The sequence below is a fragment of the Equus quagga genome, chromosome 11 (genome assembly GCF_021613505.1).
Source record: "Equus quagga isolate Etosha38 chromosome 11, UCLA_HA_Equagga_1.0, whole genome shotgun sequence".
Taxonomy (NCBI): domain Eukaryota; kingdom Metazoa; phylum Chordata; class Mammalia; order Perissodactyla; family Equidae; genus Equus; species Equus quagga.
Genome location: NC_060277.1, coordinates 95042526 through 95059387, shown reverse-complemented (window position 1 = coordinate 95059387; position 16862 = coordinate 95042526). Strand labels below are relative to the sequence as shown.

Sequence of the window (16862 nt, the reverse complement as noted above, 5' to 3'; positions counted from 1 at the left end):
ATCTAAAAAATGTAAAGATAGCCTTACATGAACGATGGTCAATGGTTAAGAATTTTCTTCTGGAGACTTGAGTTTTGGTGAATATGACCCCAAAATTGCATCGTCTAATGAGTGAGAGTCACCTTGTCAGGTGATGTGATCATATGTGCAGAATGGAGGCTGAGACTTGAGGGGAAATTACAGTGCTGTTTGAAAACAAAGCATCAACATTTCTACCAAGAACAAACACATTTGGTGAGTATTAGCTGAGCAACAAGGAAAAATCAATTTGGAGATATCTTTAAAATAACTCAGTATTTGAACAATCAGTGAGACCTGGAAAAGCCTGTTTAAAGAGTAACAAGATAAAAATGCTGTCCGTGACAAACATAGGAAATGGCCAAGGCCTATAAAAGGCCCCAGCAGAACAAGCAGTCCCAACTCAGAAACTCCTCCAAGCAACCCAACTCTCAACCCAGCTCCTGACACCATGGCCTGCTGCTCCACCAGCTTCTGTGGATTTCCCAGCTGCTCCATCAGTGGGACCTGTGACTCCAGCTGCTGCCAGCCAAGCTCCTGCCAGACCAGCTGCTGCCAACCAAGCTCCTGCCAGACCAGCTGTGGCATCGGTGGTGGCATTGGCGGTGGCATCAGTGGTGGCCAAGAGGGTGGCTACGGAGCTGTGAGCTCCCGCACCAGGTGGTGCCGCCCTGACTGCCGCGTGGAGGGCACCTCCCTGCCTCCCTGCTGCGTGGTGAGCTGCAGCCCCCCATCCTGCTGCCAGCTGCACCATGCCCAGGCCTCCTGCTGCCGCCCATCCTACTGTGGACAGTCCTGCTGCCGCCCAGCCTGCTGCTGCCAGCCCACCCGCTGTGAGCCCATCTGCTGTGAGCCCATCTGCTGTGAGCCCACCTGTTGAAAACCTCCTTCTGATGGGAATGCTGAGAAAATGGCACTTCAAACTAACCACAATGGAGTCCCAATAAACTGAGCCCCCAAACCTATAACCCAGTTTGCAACCTCTTGTTACACAGCTACATAATTTCCCTAAGAGGTAAATTAATTTGTAATGGAAGACAAAAGTATTTCATAGACCCAGATATCAAAAGTCCTACAATGTGAAAAGGATGTGGAATACTTTACTATAAATATCGTCTGAAATATTTCAACAGCTCGTTGGGTTTAGATTTAATAAAATTTGTCATTCTTCAGTGATGAAGTCGTTATTGGAGGTTTCTTTTCTTTGGAATTTGTTATTGATATTGGAGTACTGGGATTTTTCAAAATCTCAGTAAATGTGGCATGGCGCTATGGTTTTTCTTTATTATTGTGCTTTTAATAATGGTCTTTAAAAGGTGGTTTTCCTTTGTTTTGCCATTAAATTGGCCAATACTCTGCAGTCAAAATATATGATTAAAAGAATACATTGGTATTTAGGAAGTACTTCCCCAGGTCCTCACATGTGCGAAGTGATGGGCTCGGTGTTCCAGAAGATCAGTTCTACAAAAAGGAATTTTATGTTGTTTAGCTTCTTGAGATATTGCCAAACCCACTCATTTCATTCATATATGATTCTGTGTACAGTTCTTCCCATCAACAAGGGTATAAAAAGGATAATACGTAATTGGAAAGACAGTAAACACAAGATTTTACAGTAATACCATAAGATGTAAAGACATCCTGAGTTCTAGTCCCCACTTTGTAGCTAACCATCCAAGAATTCTTGAGCAAGTCCCTTCACCTACCTGGGCACCTATTTCTAACCTGGAAAATGAGAGAATTGAGTTTTATTACTTACAATATCCTTTCCAGGCATAAGATAGTAGGTCACTTGCTAAATAGGCGACACACTGACAATTAGTCCCTTCAGATGCCCAAAGGGGAAAAAATATTCAGTGGTCAAATAATTTTGTATGTGTGATCACTATATTGAAGTTTTATATAAAAAGCACATTAGAATATTAAAGGGACTGGGATGTCCTGCAATCAAGGAATCTCTACAGCCATCACTCCCAATTTCATTTAACCAGGGAATCCTCCATTCACTTATTGACAACTAACATCCTGTAACACTAATCTTCCTCAAAATATACTTTGGAAAATGATGAAAGGGAATTTGATGATGAAATGATGGATGATGAAATGATGTTCATCACTTCATTTCATTCAAAGGGAATGATGAAATGAAATGATGTTTCTATAATACCTATACAATTCTCTCATATATTGTGAAGTAGAAAAAAAAATAAATGTCCATTACTGGGATGTATTTAAATCAACATGATGTTGGCATACACTAACCCCATGCTTATTCTAATCTCCAGAGAGAGTTCTAGAAAGAAGTAAGGATGAAATAAAAGACACATAATAGAGCTTCCATTCTACTGGATAAAATCTTTGGCCATAAAATCAAAGTGGTGAGCCAACAGCTAGAGGTAGAGGGCAACGAGGAGTGATTGCTTAAAGGTTATTAGGTGCTCTTCTGGTGTGATGAAAAAGTTTTGAAACTAGAGAGAGGTGTGGTGGTTGCATAATATCGTGAATGCACTAAATGCCACTCAACTGTACACTTTAAAATGGTTAACTGTATGTTATGTGAATTTCACCTCAATTTAAAATAAAAAATCAAAGGGATGGGTGTCCACCAGCACAACTTCACAAGAATTAGAAAAAGGCATTAACTTTTGGTGGACATAGCCCAAGAAATACACAGCTTGTTGATCCTACAGCTCTTTGTGTGAAGAACAAGATTCTCCTTCCTCTGAGGGCACAGAGCCCCCATCACGGCATAGCCTACAAATTCACACACAACATCTCTCAAACAAGGTCAACACTCTATTCCCCCCATATACTACTCTCCTGTCTCCCATCAGGTTGGGAAGATTTAGGTTGGATGCACTTCTTACTTAGAAGGGCTTCAGCTCAGAAGCATAAAAAGAGCCAGGCTGGTACTCAGGAGGGAAGAGAAAGATCTTGTTACATGGTTTAGGATAAAAAGTTGGGAATGTTCAGGGGCTGGCCCAGTGGTGTAGTGGTTAAGTTCACACGCTCCGCTTCAGTGGCCCAGGGTTCATGGTTCAGACCCTGGGTGTGGATCTACACACCACTCATCAAGCCACGCTGTGGCAGTGTCCCACATACAAAATAGAGGAAGATTGGCACAGATGTTAGCTCAGGGACAATCTTGCTGAAGCAAAAAGAAGAAGATTGGCAACTGATGTTATTTCAGGGCCAATCTTTCTCACCAAAAAATAAAAAAGTTGAGAGTATTCATTTGGTTGGTGCATGAATCATGCCTTATTTCTCAGGAATCTAAGTAAGGCAGATGCAACTGATTTCAAGAACTGATAAAAGAGAGTTTAAGGAATTGGAAGAACCCCCAAAACTTGTAACTAGAAAAATGGAACCTGACATCTTAAAGAAAGATAACTCAACCCATTAGTATCTATAAACAGAAGACAAAAATTCAAGAATAACAAACAAACACATCCTCTCTTTTTGTGGTACTGGAATGGTCTGGGGCCCTAACTTAAACGAAGTAATGAAAACCAAAAAGAATAGGCACAGTAATTAAAAAAAAGCTTTAAATGTAAAGGTACTGGTATTTTTTTTTTTTCCCAAAGAAGACATAGATAAGGTATCCAGTATTTAAACAGGGTAGAAAATCTACAGAGGGAAACATCACCAATGATACAGCTTCTTACTCTATTTGAATGAGAAAGAATCAAGAAGAAGTGGATTTAAGTGGTAGGAGGAAAGAACTTTATTTTCTTGATTTCTTTGGAGGAGCTAAGGGAATGTTCAGATTAGTCTTCATTCTGTGGCACAGGAGGAGAATTTTCAAATTTTATGCATCATATCTTATGTTATGAGTAATTTTAAGTATCAGTTTGATTGGGCTAAGGGATGTTCAGATAGCTGGTAAAACATTATTTCTGGGTGTTTCTGTGAGGGTGCTTCCAGGAGAGATTAGCATTTGAAGCCAGGGATTGAGTAAGGAAGATGGATCACCCTCCTCAATGTAGGTGGGCACCAGTCAATCCGTTGAGAGTCTGAATAAAACAAAAAAGGTGGAGGAAGGACGAATTTGCTCTCTTGCTTGAGCTGAGACATCCGTCTTCTCCTGTCCTTAGAATTCAGTGCTCCTGGTGGGACTTCTCAGCCTCCATAATTGTGTGAGCCAATCCCTCATAATAAATCTATCTATCTATCTATCTATCTATCTATCTATCTATCATCTATCCATCAATCTATCCTATTGGTTCTGTTTCTGTGGAGAACTCTGACTAAAACACTTTATTATTAATAATTCTGTAAGGGCAGCTAAAGACCAGAAACATGAAAATTGAGTTAAATTTTGCACTGAAGGAGATGTTGAAAACAACGCCACAGTAGAAAAGCACAGAAATGGAAATCTGATATGCAACACTACTATCTCCAGTGCCCTTATTAATATGTATTTCAACTGCTCAAACATGTGAACTTTTTGCAAGGGAGTTAATAAATCTTTTTTGTATCGAAGATTCTGCTGAATTTATATATGAATTTAGATAGCTCCTAAGATTGTAGCAATGACAAATCCACACATTTCAAGCATCCAAGGTGGAAAAATAGCTATTCAAAGAACCTGTGATGTAGATTTGCTTAAGGAGAAGAAGCGAAAGATTCACAAAGAACCCTACCATTTAATTCAAATTTGATGTGGGATTTGAAAATGTCTTAAGAGTTGTGATCGATACTCAAAGCTGTTATTTCTGGAGAAGCAGAACTAACACTTGGTTCTGGTCCAACCCTGTGAGTGGCATTTTAACTTCCGTTTGCCTGTAATAGAGTCCATGCTCCATGGAAGCCAGATCACCTCTCATTGCACCTAAACAAAACCATCTTCAGCTGCCTCATTCAAATCATACAAATTTTCCAGTGAATTGGATTAGTCTGTAGCACCTACAGTAAACTGCTACTGCAGATCTAACACACTATAGTATGCCACACACTCCAATATTAATATATTAAGAGTATGATTTTTATGCAGTTAAGAACATTTATTCTCATGACAAGATAAAAAATTTTGTAGCTATGCGTGGTGATGGTTGTTAAATAAACTTATTGTGGTGATCATATCACAACATATACATATATCAAATCATTATGTTGTATGCCTAAAAATAATACAATCTTACATATCAACTATGCCTCAATTTTTAAAAAATTTAAATCTATAGACTATCGTAAAATCAAAGAATAGATGATGTCACAAGTCAAGCAAGTTCACTTTTTTAGCACTTGAGATTTTCTTGAAGTGTGCTTATTATACAGTCTAAAAAATAAAATAAAATCTCTAGAGAAATCTCTAATAAACGGTGCTATTATTTACCGTAAGCTCTGCCTTTCTTCCCTTTACTCTCAAAAATGCCCAAAAGAAGAGGGCAAATTTTCACATCTGGCTTTCAGCCTTCGATTTTCCCTAAAACAACTGCTTACGTGGAAAAGGGGGAATTGATTGTAGGGGCTAACAGTTTAGTGTGGAGTCAGACGTCATGGGTTCAAATCTCAGATTCAGCACTTCTTAGTGTGAACTCAGAGAAATGACTTAAATCTGTTTGTGGCTCAGTTTCCTCACATGAATGATGGGAATAGCAATGATACCTATGCCATAGGATTGCTGTGAAAATTAAATGAATTGGTACAAGCAAAGCACTCAGAACTGTTTGGGCACGTGACAAGTACTCCAAAAATGTTATCAGTGACAATTCATCCACATTTCTGGCCAGCTGAACCACTTTGCTTCACAGGCAAAGTGAAGATGGGAAAGGTAGAGAAGGGGCAGCAGTCAACACCGGAGGCCATGTGACTGAGAATTATACTGTCACGTGAGACCCAAGAGATCAATTATCAGAGTTAACATTGAATAATATTGACATTCCCTAAAGGTGAGGCATCAGTCAATTATTCTTTGGGCAATGAGCAAATTTTAACAAATATGAGGAATTAGGGGTTATGCATCCAACAAATTGCTAGTGACTACTTGACCACGGTAAAGAAACTTAATTAAAGACCAAATTAAATCAACTTTTAAAGGCTTTCAGAAGGTTGAACAAATAACTCAATTTGTTCAGGGCAATTATCATTCAGAGACAAGTTATTTTAAACACAAATGAGGAAGAGACTTTGGGAATTATGTAAATAATAGCTGGCCAAGGCTTATAAAAGGCCTGAGGTGGAAGTTGCTGCACAAACTCAAAACTTCTCAAAGCAACCCAACTCTCAACCCAACTCCTGACACCATGGCCTGCTGCTCCACCAGCTTCTGTGGATTTCCCAGCTGCTCCATCAGTGAGACCTGCAACTCCAGCTGCTGCCAGCCAAGCTTCTGCCAGACCAGCTGTGGCATCGGTGGTGGCATTGGCGGTGGCATCAGTGGTGGCCAAGAGGGTGGCTACGGAGCTGTGAGCTCCCGCACCAGGTGGTGCCGCCCTGACTGCCGCGTGGAGGGCACCTTCCTGCCCCCCTGCTGTGTGGTGAGCTGCACCCCCCCATCCTGCTGCCAGTTGCACCATGCCCAGGCCTCCTGCTGCCGCCCATCCTACTGTGGACAGTCCTGCTGCCGCCCAGCCTGCTGCTGCCAGCCCATCTGCTGTGAGCCCATCTGCTGTGAGCCCATCTGCTGTGAACCCACCTGCTACTGATTGCCAACTTGAAGTTTCAACTTCCAGCTCAATTCATGACCTAAGAATCTCTTCAACCACCACTGGACCATTAACAAGTTCTTGACCTTTTATCTGGCTTTTGTTGTGGGAGTTACCAAATATTTGGGCCCCACAGACCTATCTGATTCCGTTCAAAACTGGAAAGACATTGATCTCCCCACTGAGTCTGCCAAAATACAAATTTGGCTCACAAAATGGGAAAACCAATTTGCCTTGGGACCGATCTTCAGCAAGCATTTGATCCTACTTTCTGTGTTTCAGTGCTGCCAAGGTCATGGAAGAACCATCTGCCCTTCTCTGATACATTCATCTCCTATACTCCACAGTCCTGCAAATTGCACTTCCTATGAAAAAGGAATAATATACTGAAGTCTAATAAATTATATCTGTTTGGTGCAGCAAACATATCTCTTTTTCTTCATTGAGTGTGCTCATGATGTACATTTAATAGAAAATCATATGAAAGATTTTTAACCTGGTTTTGATATCCCACACTGCTCTTCTTACACTACGTTAGGAAATTTGACCAGATCCAATGGAGGTTAATCCCCATAAAATGACACAGCAACGGTGGTTACTGAGGGCCTCAGAAATGGCACAGGCTCTCTTACCATATCCTGACCTCACACAGTGCTTTCACAACTGGAAAGTTAAAGTCAGCACCTCTGAATCCAGAGCCAGAACAGGACCTATTCTTTCATGTCTGTTAAAGGAATGCTTTTCCAGGAAATCTTCAAACAATGGTAATGTATGCTGATAAACCACACTCTTCCATTTACCTGTAGTCTTGCAGAGCAAAGCAAGAGAACTATAAGTTGGGGAAGCCTCTCTGAGGATACATGCTTTTGGTTAGATGGGGATGTTTACTCCTAAAACTTTATTTCCCAGTTTCTAAACTGAAAGTGAGAATAATAGAGATTTTGCTCTAATTTTAGAATCAACACATCTACTTTGGTTTAAAAGGTTCACTCAGAAATACACATTTATTTATTATACGTATACATGCATTTATATATAATATACAATGAATTTGTACATATTTAAACACAAGTATCAGGGAATGCTTCATGAATTTGGGTGGCTTTTTGGACAAGGATTAAGATTAATTCATTGGAATTGGAACTGGAGGGGACCGAGGTATTATTTTTTATTGTGAATATTACTTTGGTTAAAACAACAATGCCTTATTCATTCATGGATTAATGAAAATCAAGAAATTAGAAAGCATGAACAAAGGATAACATGTAAGCAAAGACTCAGTTTCCATAACACATCATCTAGAGATCTGATCCAATCCAGAAAATACCCTTGAACAACAGAACAGAAATGGAGACACATTTTGCCCCTTTGATTCTAACCACCGACCACTTTCAGGTATCACTACCTAACAGCTCCTGCTGAGAAAAGCAAATATATAATAAACTTAAAAATATAAAATAAAAGTGACTTTGGTAAAATGCAAATTTGACTAGTTATCATTATCATACACTGCTAATCATTCATTCCCTCTTTTATTCAACAAGCATTTACTGAGCATCTGTAAGCAAATGGTCCAAAAGTACTATGTAGGATACCAAGGTAAATCAGACATGGGAAGATCACACCCTTAAAGCATGAATCATCTGGTAGAGAAATTATACAATTTTAGCCCTGGAGGTGTCTGAGAGATCCTCTCATCCTACAGATGAGTAAACCAATGTTCAGAGGGATTAAGTGACTTTTCTGAGGTTCACAGTCCCTTAATGGTAGAACAAGTTTGAGAAGACTATTTAGTGTAATTAATTAATTCTCAGTTAAGAGCTCAGTCCCCTACATCACGTGACCATCTCATACACCTAAATCTGGATCCAATTAAAGCCTCCTTCAGCTTAAAATTCTATGATTTTTTAAAATTCAAAAGCACGAACTAAAAGCAATTGAGGATTTATCAATTGGGGGATGATCGAATAAACTGTGGTATGGTCATACTCTGGAATACTGCATAGCTATTTAAAAGAATGAGTAATGTATATAGGATAGGCCAACAAAGTGCATAACCTAGGTGAAATGGATAAATTCCTACAAACACTCAACCTATAAAAACTGAATCATGAAGAAATAGAAAATCTAAATAGATCTATAACTAATAAGGAGATTGTATCAGTAATAAAAAAAAAAAACCTCCCAACAGAGAAAATTCTAGTATTAGAAGGCTTTACTGTGAATTCTACCAAACATTTAAAGAAAAATTAACACCAATCGTCCTCAAACTCTTCCAAAACATTGAAGGGAGGAAGCACTTCTGAACTCATTCTGTGAGGTCAGTATTATCTTGATACCAAAGCTAGACAAAGACACTACAAGAAAAGAAAACTATAAACCAATATCCCTGATAAGTATTGATGCAAAATTCTTCAACAGAATACTATTAAACAGAATTCAAAAACACATTAAAAGGATTATACACCATGACCAAGAGAGATTTTATCCTAGAATGCAAAGATGGCTCAAAATATGAAAACCAATCAATGTATTACATCACATAGCATAATGAAGCGGGGAAAAACACATGGTTATTTCAATAGATGAAGAAAAAGCATTTGATGAAATTCAACACTCTTATATGACAAAAAAGCAAAACTCTCAACAAACTAGGAATAAAAGGAAATTTCCTCAGCATAATAAAAGCCATATTTGAAAAGCCCACATTATCACCATTCTCAGTGGTGAAAGACTGAAAGCTTTTCCTTTAAGATCAGGAGCAAGACAAGGATGCCCACTTTCACCCAATCTATTTATCATTGTACTGGAAGTCCTAGCCAGAGCAATTAAGCAAGAAAAAGAAATAAAAGGCAACAAATCAGAAATAAAGAAGTAAAATTATCTCTATTTGCAGAAGACATGATATTATATATAGAAAACCCTAAACACTCCACCAGGAAAATTGTTAGAACAATTCAACGAATTCAGTACAGTTACAGCTACAAAATAAATACACAAAACGAGTTGCATTTCTATACACTAACAACAATCTATCAGAAAGAGAAATTAAGAAAACAACCCCATTTATAATAGTATAAAAAGAATAAATGCTTAGGAATAAATTTAACCAAGAAGGTGAAAGATCTGTACACTGAAAACCATAAGACATTGATGAAAGAAACAGAAGAAGATACAAGTAAGTGGAAAGGTATACCATGCTCATGGATTGGAAGAATTAATATTCTTAAAATGTCCATACTACCAAAAGTAATCTACAGATTCAATGCAATCCTTATCTAAATACCAACGGCATTTTTCACAGAAATACAAAAAAATCCTAAAATTTGTATGGGACACAGAAGACTCTAAATAGCCAAAGAAATCTTGAGAAAGAAGAACAAAGCTTCTTGATCTCAAGCTTTATTACAAAGCTATAGTAATCACAGCTAACAGTAACAGTATGTTGCTGACATAAAGGCAGACATATAGACAAATAGAATAGAGTAGAATAGAATAGAATAGAATAGAATAGAATAGAATAGAATAGAATGGGAGAGCCCTTCAATAAACCCTCATACACACAGCCAAATGATTTTCAACAAGGGTGCCAAGACCATGCAGTGGGAAAGGACAGTCTTTTCAACAAATGGTGTTGGGAAAAATGGATATCCATATGCAAAAGAATGAGGTTGGGCGCTTACCTTACACCATATACAAAAATTAACTCAAAGTGGGTCAAAGATATAAATACAGGAGCTAAAACTATAAAACTCTTAGAAGAAAACATAAGGGAAAGGCTTCATGATTTGGCAATGACTTTTTGGATATGACAACAAAAGTGAAAAATAGATAAATTGAACTACATCAAAATTAAAAACTTCTGTTCATTAAAGGACAGAGCTAACAAAATGAAAAGGCAATCTACAGAATGGGAGAAAATATTTACAAATCATATATCCAATAATGGATTAATATCCAGAATATATAACGAACTCCTAAACTCAATGACAAGAGCAACAAAACAATTAAAAATTGGGCAAAGGACTTAGGCATTTCTCCAAAGAAGATATACAAATGGCCAACAAGCACATGAAAAGAGGTTCAACATCACTAATCATTACAAAAATTTAAATCAAAATCACCATGTCAGACCACCTCACACACATTAGAACGGCTACTCTCAAAAACCCAAAAAGCATTGACAAGGACGTGGAGAAATTAGAACCTTTGTGCACTATTAGTGGGAATGTAAAATGGTACAGTTGCTATGGGAAACAGTTACTCAAAAAAGTAAAAATAGAATTACCATATGATCTACCAAGTCTACTTCTAGGCAAATACCCAAAAGAATTGAAAGCACAGTCTGGAAGAGATATTTGTACACCCATGTTTATGGTAGCTGTTGGAGGAGGTAATTGAGAGGACGTGACCACCAGTCGACCAAAGAGCTGGATCAGGGCAATCGGAGGCTCCTCCCCTGTCCTTGGAATGCATATTCTGCCTACCCTTCCCACGATGGGAGCCACTTCAAGGATAAAGCCTTGAGAAAGCAATGTGTTGTTAAACCATCTGGACGACATACATGACCAAACCTAGTGAAGGCCTCCATATAAACTTTTAAGATTTTACTACAATTTAATTTTTAAAAAACAAATATGTATAGGAGACCAAACTTTACTGAAGTAGAAGACATATGTGTGTATATGGTGGTTTCTGTTTGTGAAAACAAGAAGAAAGATGTCAAAGAACATGCATCAGACTGGTAATGCTGATTATCTCTGGACTACTAGTTTTGGAAGGTATGTGTATCTTTGGGGGAAGGGGGGAAAAATATTAACTTTCTTTATATTCCTATGCACTGTTTGACTTGCTAAAATGTGTATTCATTGCTAGCCCATATTTTCAATTTAGTAGAGTCAGAAAACAATCTATTAGCAAAAGACATTAAGGGTTTCAGGAGAGAATATGTACACTGATGATCAAAGGAAAAAATACTCCTTAGAGCTCTGAGGACACTATATCTTGCACAAACTGATCATAGACATACATCTTTCAAATGTTGATGATGAGGTGATAGCTCATGTTTTGATGACACTAATGTTAGTCATTCCAAGTCTGGACAAATTGCTCATGAAATCATGATCCTTAATTGAGTGACCACCTTGGAAGGAAATGTTAAGTTTAGATAAACTCTGCCTAAAGGTTATCAAAGGACAGGTATGACCAAGCAAGCCTGGGCAATGGTTGGCCCAAGTCTAGTCTGTCATGTGACTTGCATAAAGAGGTGCTCCATGATTGGCTTCCATAATGAGCCTTCACTTGCTCCAGAGGGCAAAGAAGAAACATAATGAGATTTAATTGAGCAATGACAAAGCAGACTATTGAAATGCTATTTATAACTTTCTAAACAACTCAGGTGTTAGCCAATCAGAGACCGACTTTTCAAATAGTATCAAGCAAAGATGCTAAATGTTGGGGAAATACGAAGCTCTAGGGAATGTATAAAAGGCCAGATGTAGAGGGGGCAGCCAAAACTCAGAAACTTCTCTTAACAACACAACTCTCAACCCAACTCCTGACACCATGGCCTGCTGCTCCACCAGCTTCTGTGGATTTCCCAGCTGCTCCATCAGTGAGACCTGCAACTCCAGCTGCTGCCAGCCAAGGTCCTGCCAGACCAGCTGCTGCCAGCCAAGGTCCTGCCAGACCAGCTGCTGCCAGCCAAGCTCCTGCCAGACCAGCTGCTGCCAGCCAAGCTTCTGCCAGACCAGCTGTGGCATTGGCGGTGGCATCAGTGGTGGCCAAGAGGGTGGCTATGGAGCTGTGAGCTCCCGCACCAGGTGGTGCCGCCCTGACTGCCGCGTGGAGGGCACCTCCCTGCCTCCCTGCTGCGTGGTGAGCTGCACCCCCCCATCCTGCTGCCAGCTGCACCATGCCCAGGCCTCCTGCTGCCGCCCATCCTACTGTGGACAGTCCTGCTGCCGCCCAGCCTGCTGCTGCCAGCCCATCTGCTGTGAGCCCATCTGCTGTGAGCCCATCTGCTGCCAGTCCACCTGTTAAAAGCAAGGTTGCTGATTAGTTAGGAATGAAAGGGGAAGCAGAGCAAAACTGTGATGATCTCTGAAGAAGTGTTCAATTTTACTTGGTTGCTGAGTATCATAATGTTTCTAAGCTGCTCAGAAATAACAAAAATTTTAGTCAAGACCCTCTTGGATATGCTGCATTAGCCCACTAAACATATATGTCGGTCAGAGTGTCTGAGTATCCTGCCTTGCCTGAGCAGGGTAGGAGGGTGGGGTAGTTCTTCATTTCAGTGACATCTCTGCTCTCCTCCCTATTTCTTGATCCCCATATATTTTCAGATCTGCTTTCTCCTTGAATATCCCCTGTTAATTTCAAATAAAATATTTAAATGTGCAAAGCAAACTGAGTTATTTTCTTCCTTCTCCCCTTAAGCTTGTCCACCTTTAGCTGGAATTCAAGAAGAGCGGATTTGCATTTTGATAGTAATCCTAAGGCCTAAACATAAAGTCTAAACCAGAAAGATTAAATACAAATTACACGATGCTTGAATCCATCAGTTAAAAAAACGTTCCATGCATTAAATAACCTTCATAGTTATTCAAACACATGCTCTAATCTGTTAGGATTAGGTCTAGACTAATGGAGCCACTTCTAGCTAAAAATTTCAGGTTGACCAAAGCTATGGGATTTCTACCCAGTGTACTTCTACTATTTTTAATCTCCTTTCATTTAATATATTAGATGTTCTCCTTTATGCATGCCAATATCTAAGGAAATTGTATTACCTACTAAATAAATTTTAAAATATCTACCATAGAGTCTTTCTTAGATATTTTCTACTTTCCAAGAGCATTTCGGTTTAATTTCTATGCCTTAGCCTATTATATTCCTCCCACTGATCCCCAAAATGCTCTCTAGGTTTCAACTCCCAACACTCACCCCTGTTTACTGTAAGTATGTAGAATATCTCTCTGGCCTAGATGAGAGCAGAACAACTAGCTAAGGAGGTACCCAGTGAGCCCCACCATCACCATTTGTCAGACACATGCATTAGAAATTTGAAACAACTATATATTTTGCACTTGGCAAAGATATTCTCTTAAGAAGTTAACACAAAACTAGAACAAAAATACCTTTATCATTTAATTTTTCAATTCTTCGTTAAGCGTTTGAGTACAACAGACAAAATACAACAGGACACTTTAAGAAAAACATTTTCCGAGTTATTTACAAGCTCCCAGCACTTACCCCTATCATTTCATTGGCAGCAAGGATAGATCACACGCAAGATGATGCATTTCAGAGGAGAATAAAATGGATGGCGGTGCCGTCTTCAAAATGTCGTGACTCCCAGATGTTTTTTCCTGAGCCTCGGTTCAACTACTAAATGTAGAAGAAAAATTTCAGCATTTCCTCGTCTCTTTTGATAATAACAAGGTTTCCTTCAAGAAAGGTACCACAGCTTGAAAGTTCCATTTAATCATTTATAAGTGGTACGGGCTTCCATGAATCACCCCTTTACTCCACCCATTCAAAATTAGATTCAGTAAACATTTATTAAGGTTCTTCCAGGAGCTAAGCACTCTGCTAGATACTTTAATATATGCTATGTTATTTGGTTCAAAAGAAAAGATTCCTGGCCTGGAATATGAACAATATTTACACATTTCAAATTGGTTGAAATCAAAGGAACTATAATGGTAATTTGATTTGATGTTGGAGTAAATGAGTTGGAAGCTTTTAATTATGCATGACCAAAGATACCCTTTCAATTCAGTGGATGTCCTGATGTCTATATTCAAGAGAATTCAGTCTAAATATCCAGAAGGAAAAAGTAATCGTTAAAAACAGGAGCACAATTACTCTTAGCCTTAGTGATCTGGACAGAGTGTCACGTGGAACAGCCTCCTCTGAAAATCAAGGGGGTTGACGTGGACTAAAACGGGAGGGCTCTTTGAACATGGGAAACCACAAACATATTCCAAAGAGCAAAGGACCAATATGAGGAGTCCAAATGAAACTATAAAATGAAGTAATTTCTAAACTGCCGCTCATAATACGTCATAAGTATTTTAACATAAGCCAATCATAGGACCACTGAGGAACAAATTTAAACAAAAACAAAGAAAATATGTTAAGAATTTTATAAACAGCGCTGGCTCAGATATATAAAAGGCCCGACATAGAAGTCACCACCAAAACTCCAACCCAACACTGCTCTCAACCCAACTCCTGACACCATGGCCTGCTGCTCCACCAGCTTCTGTGGATTTCCCAGCTGCTCCACTGCTGGAACCTGTGACTCCAGTTGCTGCCGGCCAAGCTTCTGCCAGACCAGCTGTGGCATCGGCGGTGGCATCAGTGGTGGCCAAGAGGGCGGCTACGGAGCTGTGAGCTCCCGCACCAGGTGGTGCCGCCCTGACAGCCGTGTGGAGGGCACCTCCCTGCCTCCCTGCTGCGTGGTGAGCTGCACCCCCCCATCCTGCTGCCAGCTGCACCATGCCCAGGCCTCCTGCTGCCGCCCATCCTACTGTGGACAGTCCTGCTGCCGCCCAGCCTGCTGCTGCCAGCCCACCTGCTGTGTGCCCACCTGCTAAAAGCCAGGCTGCTGATTTTCAATTGCCCAGGACACAGTATCTCTGAACACTTAATATCCTCAACCCACCCCTGGACCACTAACAAGTTCTTAGACTTCCATTTGGATTTTTGTTCTCAGGGCTACCAGGTATGTGAGTTCTATCTGATTCCATTCTACAATGAATAGCCTGACTCTCCACTGAGGACACAGAAATGCTGGAACCCACCTCCTGATCATCAAATTACTTTGAATATACTATTTCTGATTTTCCTGCAGGATTGAAAATTACTGTCATATTGTGGAATTTATGCTTGAGAACTGTCCACAAGTCTAATTTTTCCCTACTTTATGATCTATTTTTAGCTTCTGTTTCCCTAAAAATTTTTTCAACTTCAAAGGCACCGGAGTATAATCAAGCAACTTTCCTCAGATGTCACCAGAGAAAACTGAAGCTCTTCACCCAACATTCAACTTTTAAGAAGTAGGCTAGACTTTCCCATATTTCAACATCTGATTCCATCCTTTTTTTTTATCATAATGATCTTGCCTGTTGGCTATTTCAATTATATCTGTGATACAGCGTCTTCTGTCATTTCTTAATAAATATTATACACTAGGCAAAGAAATCATGGTTTGTGTTTTCACTTGTACATAAAATGGGTTAATTGTTTATAATTCAACAATGCCTACTTGAAAGAAATGCATTTGTTTCTTTTTAAAAGAGACTGAAGTCATATATAGTATATCCATTCATTCATTCAAAAAAATTTATTGACACCACTTCTAAAGCAAGAAACTTGGAGATCAGAAAGACGAAGAATTAATTCTTATCCTTGAGGACTTTACCATCCAGAAAGAAAACTATGTGTGGGAAAATAGTTACATACAATGCAATGAGATAAATTGTATTCTCTTAGCAGTTGATAGAAGAAACCATGCTGTAGCTTAGGGATGGATGCTTTCATGACCAAGATGCCTTGATAGTCTAACTTTCAATAAGTGCATCACATGAAACATGCGTGTTGGTAACCCCAAGAGTCTAAGAGAAGGATATGAAACAATTACACGTGAGACAAAGAGAGGAATATTTTTTACTTCAGAAAGGGAGTGAAGAAAATAAAGAAGAGAGGAGAGATCTAGTCAAGAAGTCATGAATAGTACTCCATCATCCCTCCCCATTGTTACCAAATTCACACAATCCTTGGGGTGGGTCAACTTTCATGTGAAAACTAGTGAAGGAGCTGAGTTTCATGTCAGGGTTGGTTCAGGGGAAGATGGAGACTGCCGAGGAGCCTGGCAGAGTAGAGGGAATCATAAGAAAGTAATGCCTCAGGAACTCTCAGAAATTATGCAGGTGCTCTGGATGGCCACTGCTGTGGAAAGTAACATCGTGGTTATGTGGACTGCAAGAAGAAGACAGAAGGGACAGTAACAGGATTTCACAACAGAAGGAATCACTTCAGGACCAGAAGGGGCTATGCTGGAGATGGCATCAGGGAAGGCTTCACAAGGGAGGTAATCTTTGAAGTGGGCCTTGAAGATCACTGTAAATGGAAGGAGAAGAGCAAGTAAAAATGAGCCCAATCTGCATGTCTATTAAAATGGCTAGAATT

General features: G+C 39.5%; 2 protein-coding genes across 3 annotated transcripts; both read left to right on the top strand.

Moving 5' to 3' along the window:
• The first annotated feature begins 387 nt into the window (after positions 1–387).
• LOC124247657 (keratin-associated protein 1-4-like) lies at positions 388–13073 on the top strand. Of its 2 annotated transcripts, none has more exons than XM_046677169.1 (2): positions 388–876; positions 12656–13073. In XM_046677169.1, exons 1-2 carry the CDS (start codon positions 470–472, stop codon positions 12705–12707), a joined length of 459 nt encoding a protein of 152 aa, XP_046533125.1. In that variant the 5' UTR covers positions 388–469; the 3' UTR covers positions 12708–13073. The 2 variants fall into 2 exon arrangements, with proteins under 2 accessions (XP_046533125.1, XP_046533126.1); XM_046677170.1 differs by lacking the exon at positions 388–876 and adding an exon at positions 6197–6640.
• A 1742-nt stretch (positions 13074–14815) lies between these two features.
• Positions 14816–15875, top strand: LOC124247660 (keratin, high-sulfur matrix protein, B2C-like). Its single transcript, XM_046677173.1, has one exon. The coding sequence runs from the start codon at positions 14912–14914 to the stop codon at positions 15266–15268; it is 357 nt and encodes a 118-aa protein (XP_046533129.1). The 5' UTR covers positions 14816–14911; the 3' UTR covers positions 15269–15875.
• Positions 15876–16862: the final 987 nt, after the last annotated feature.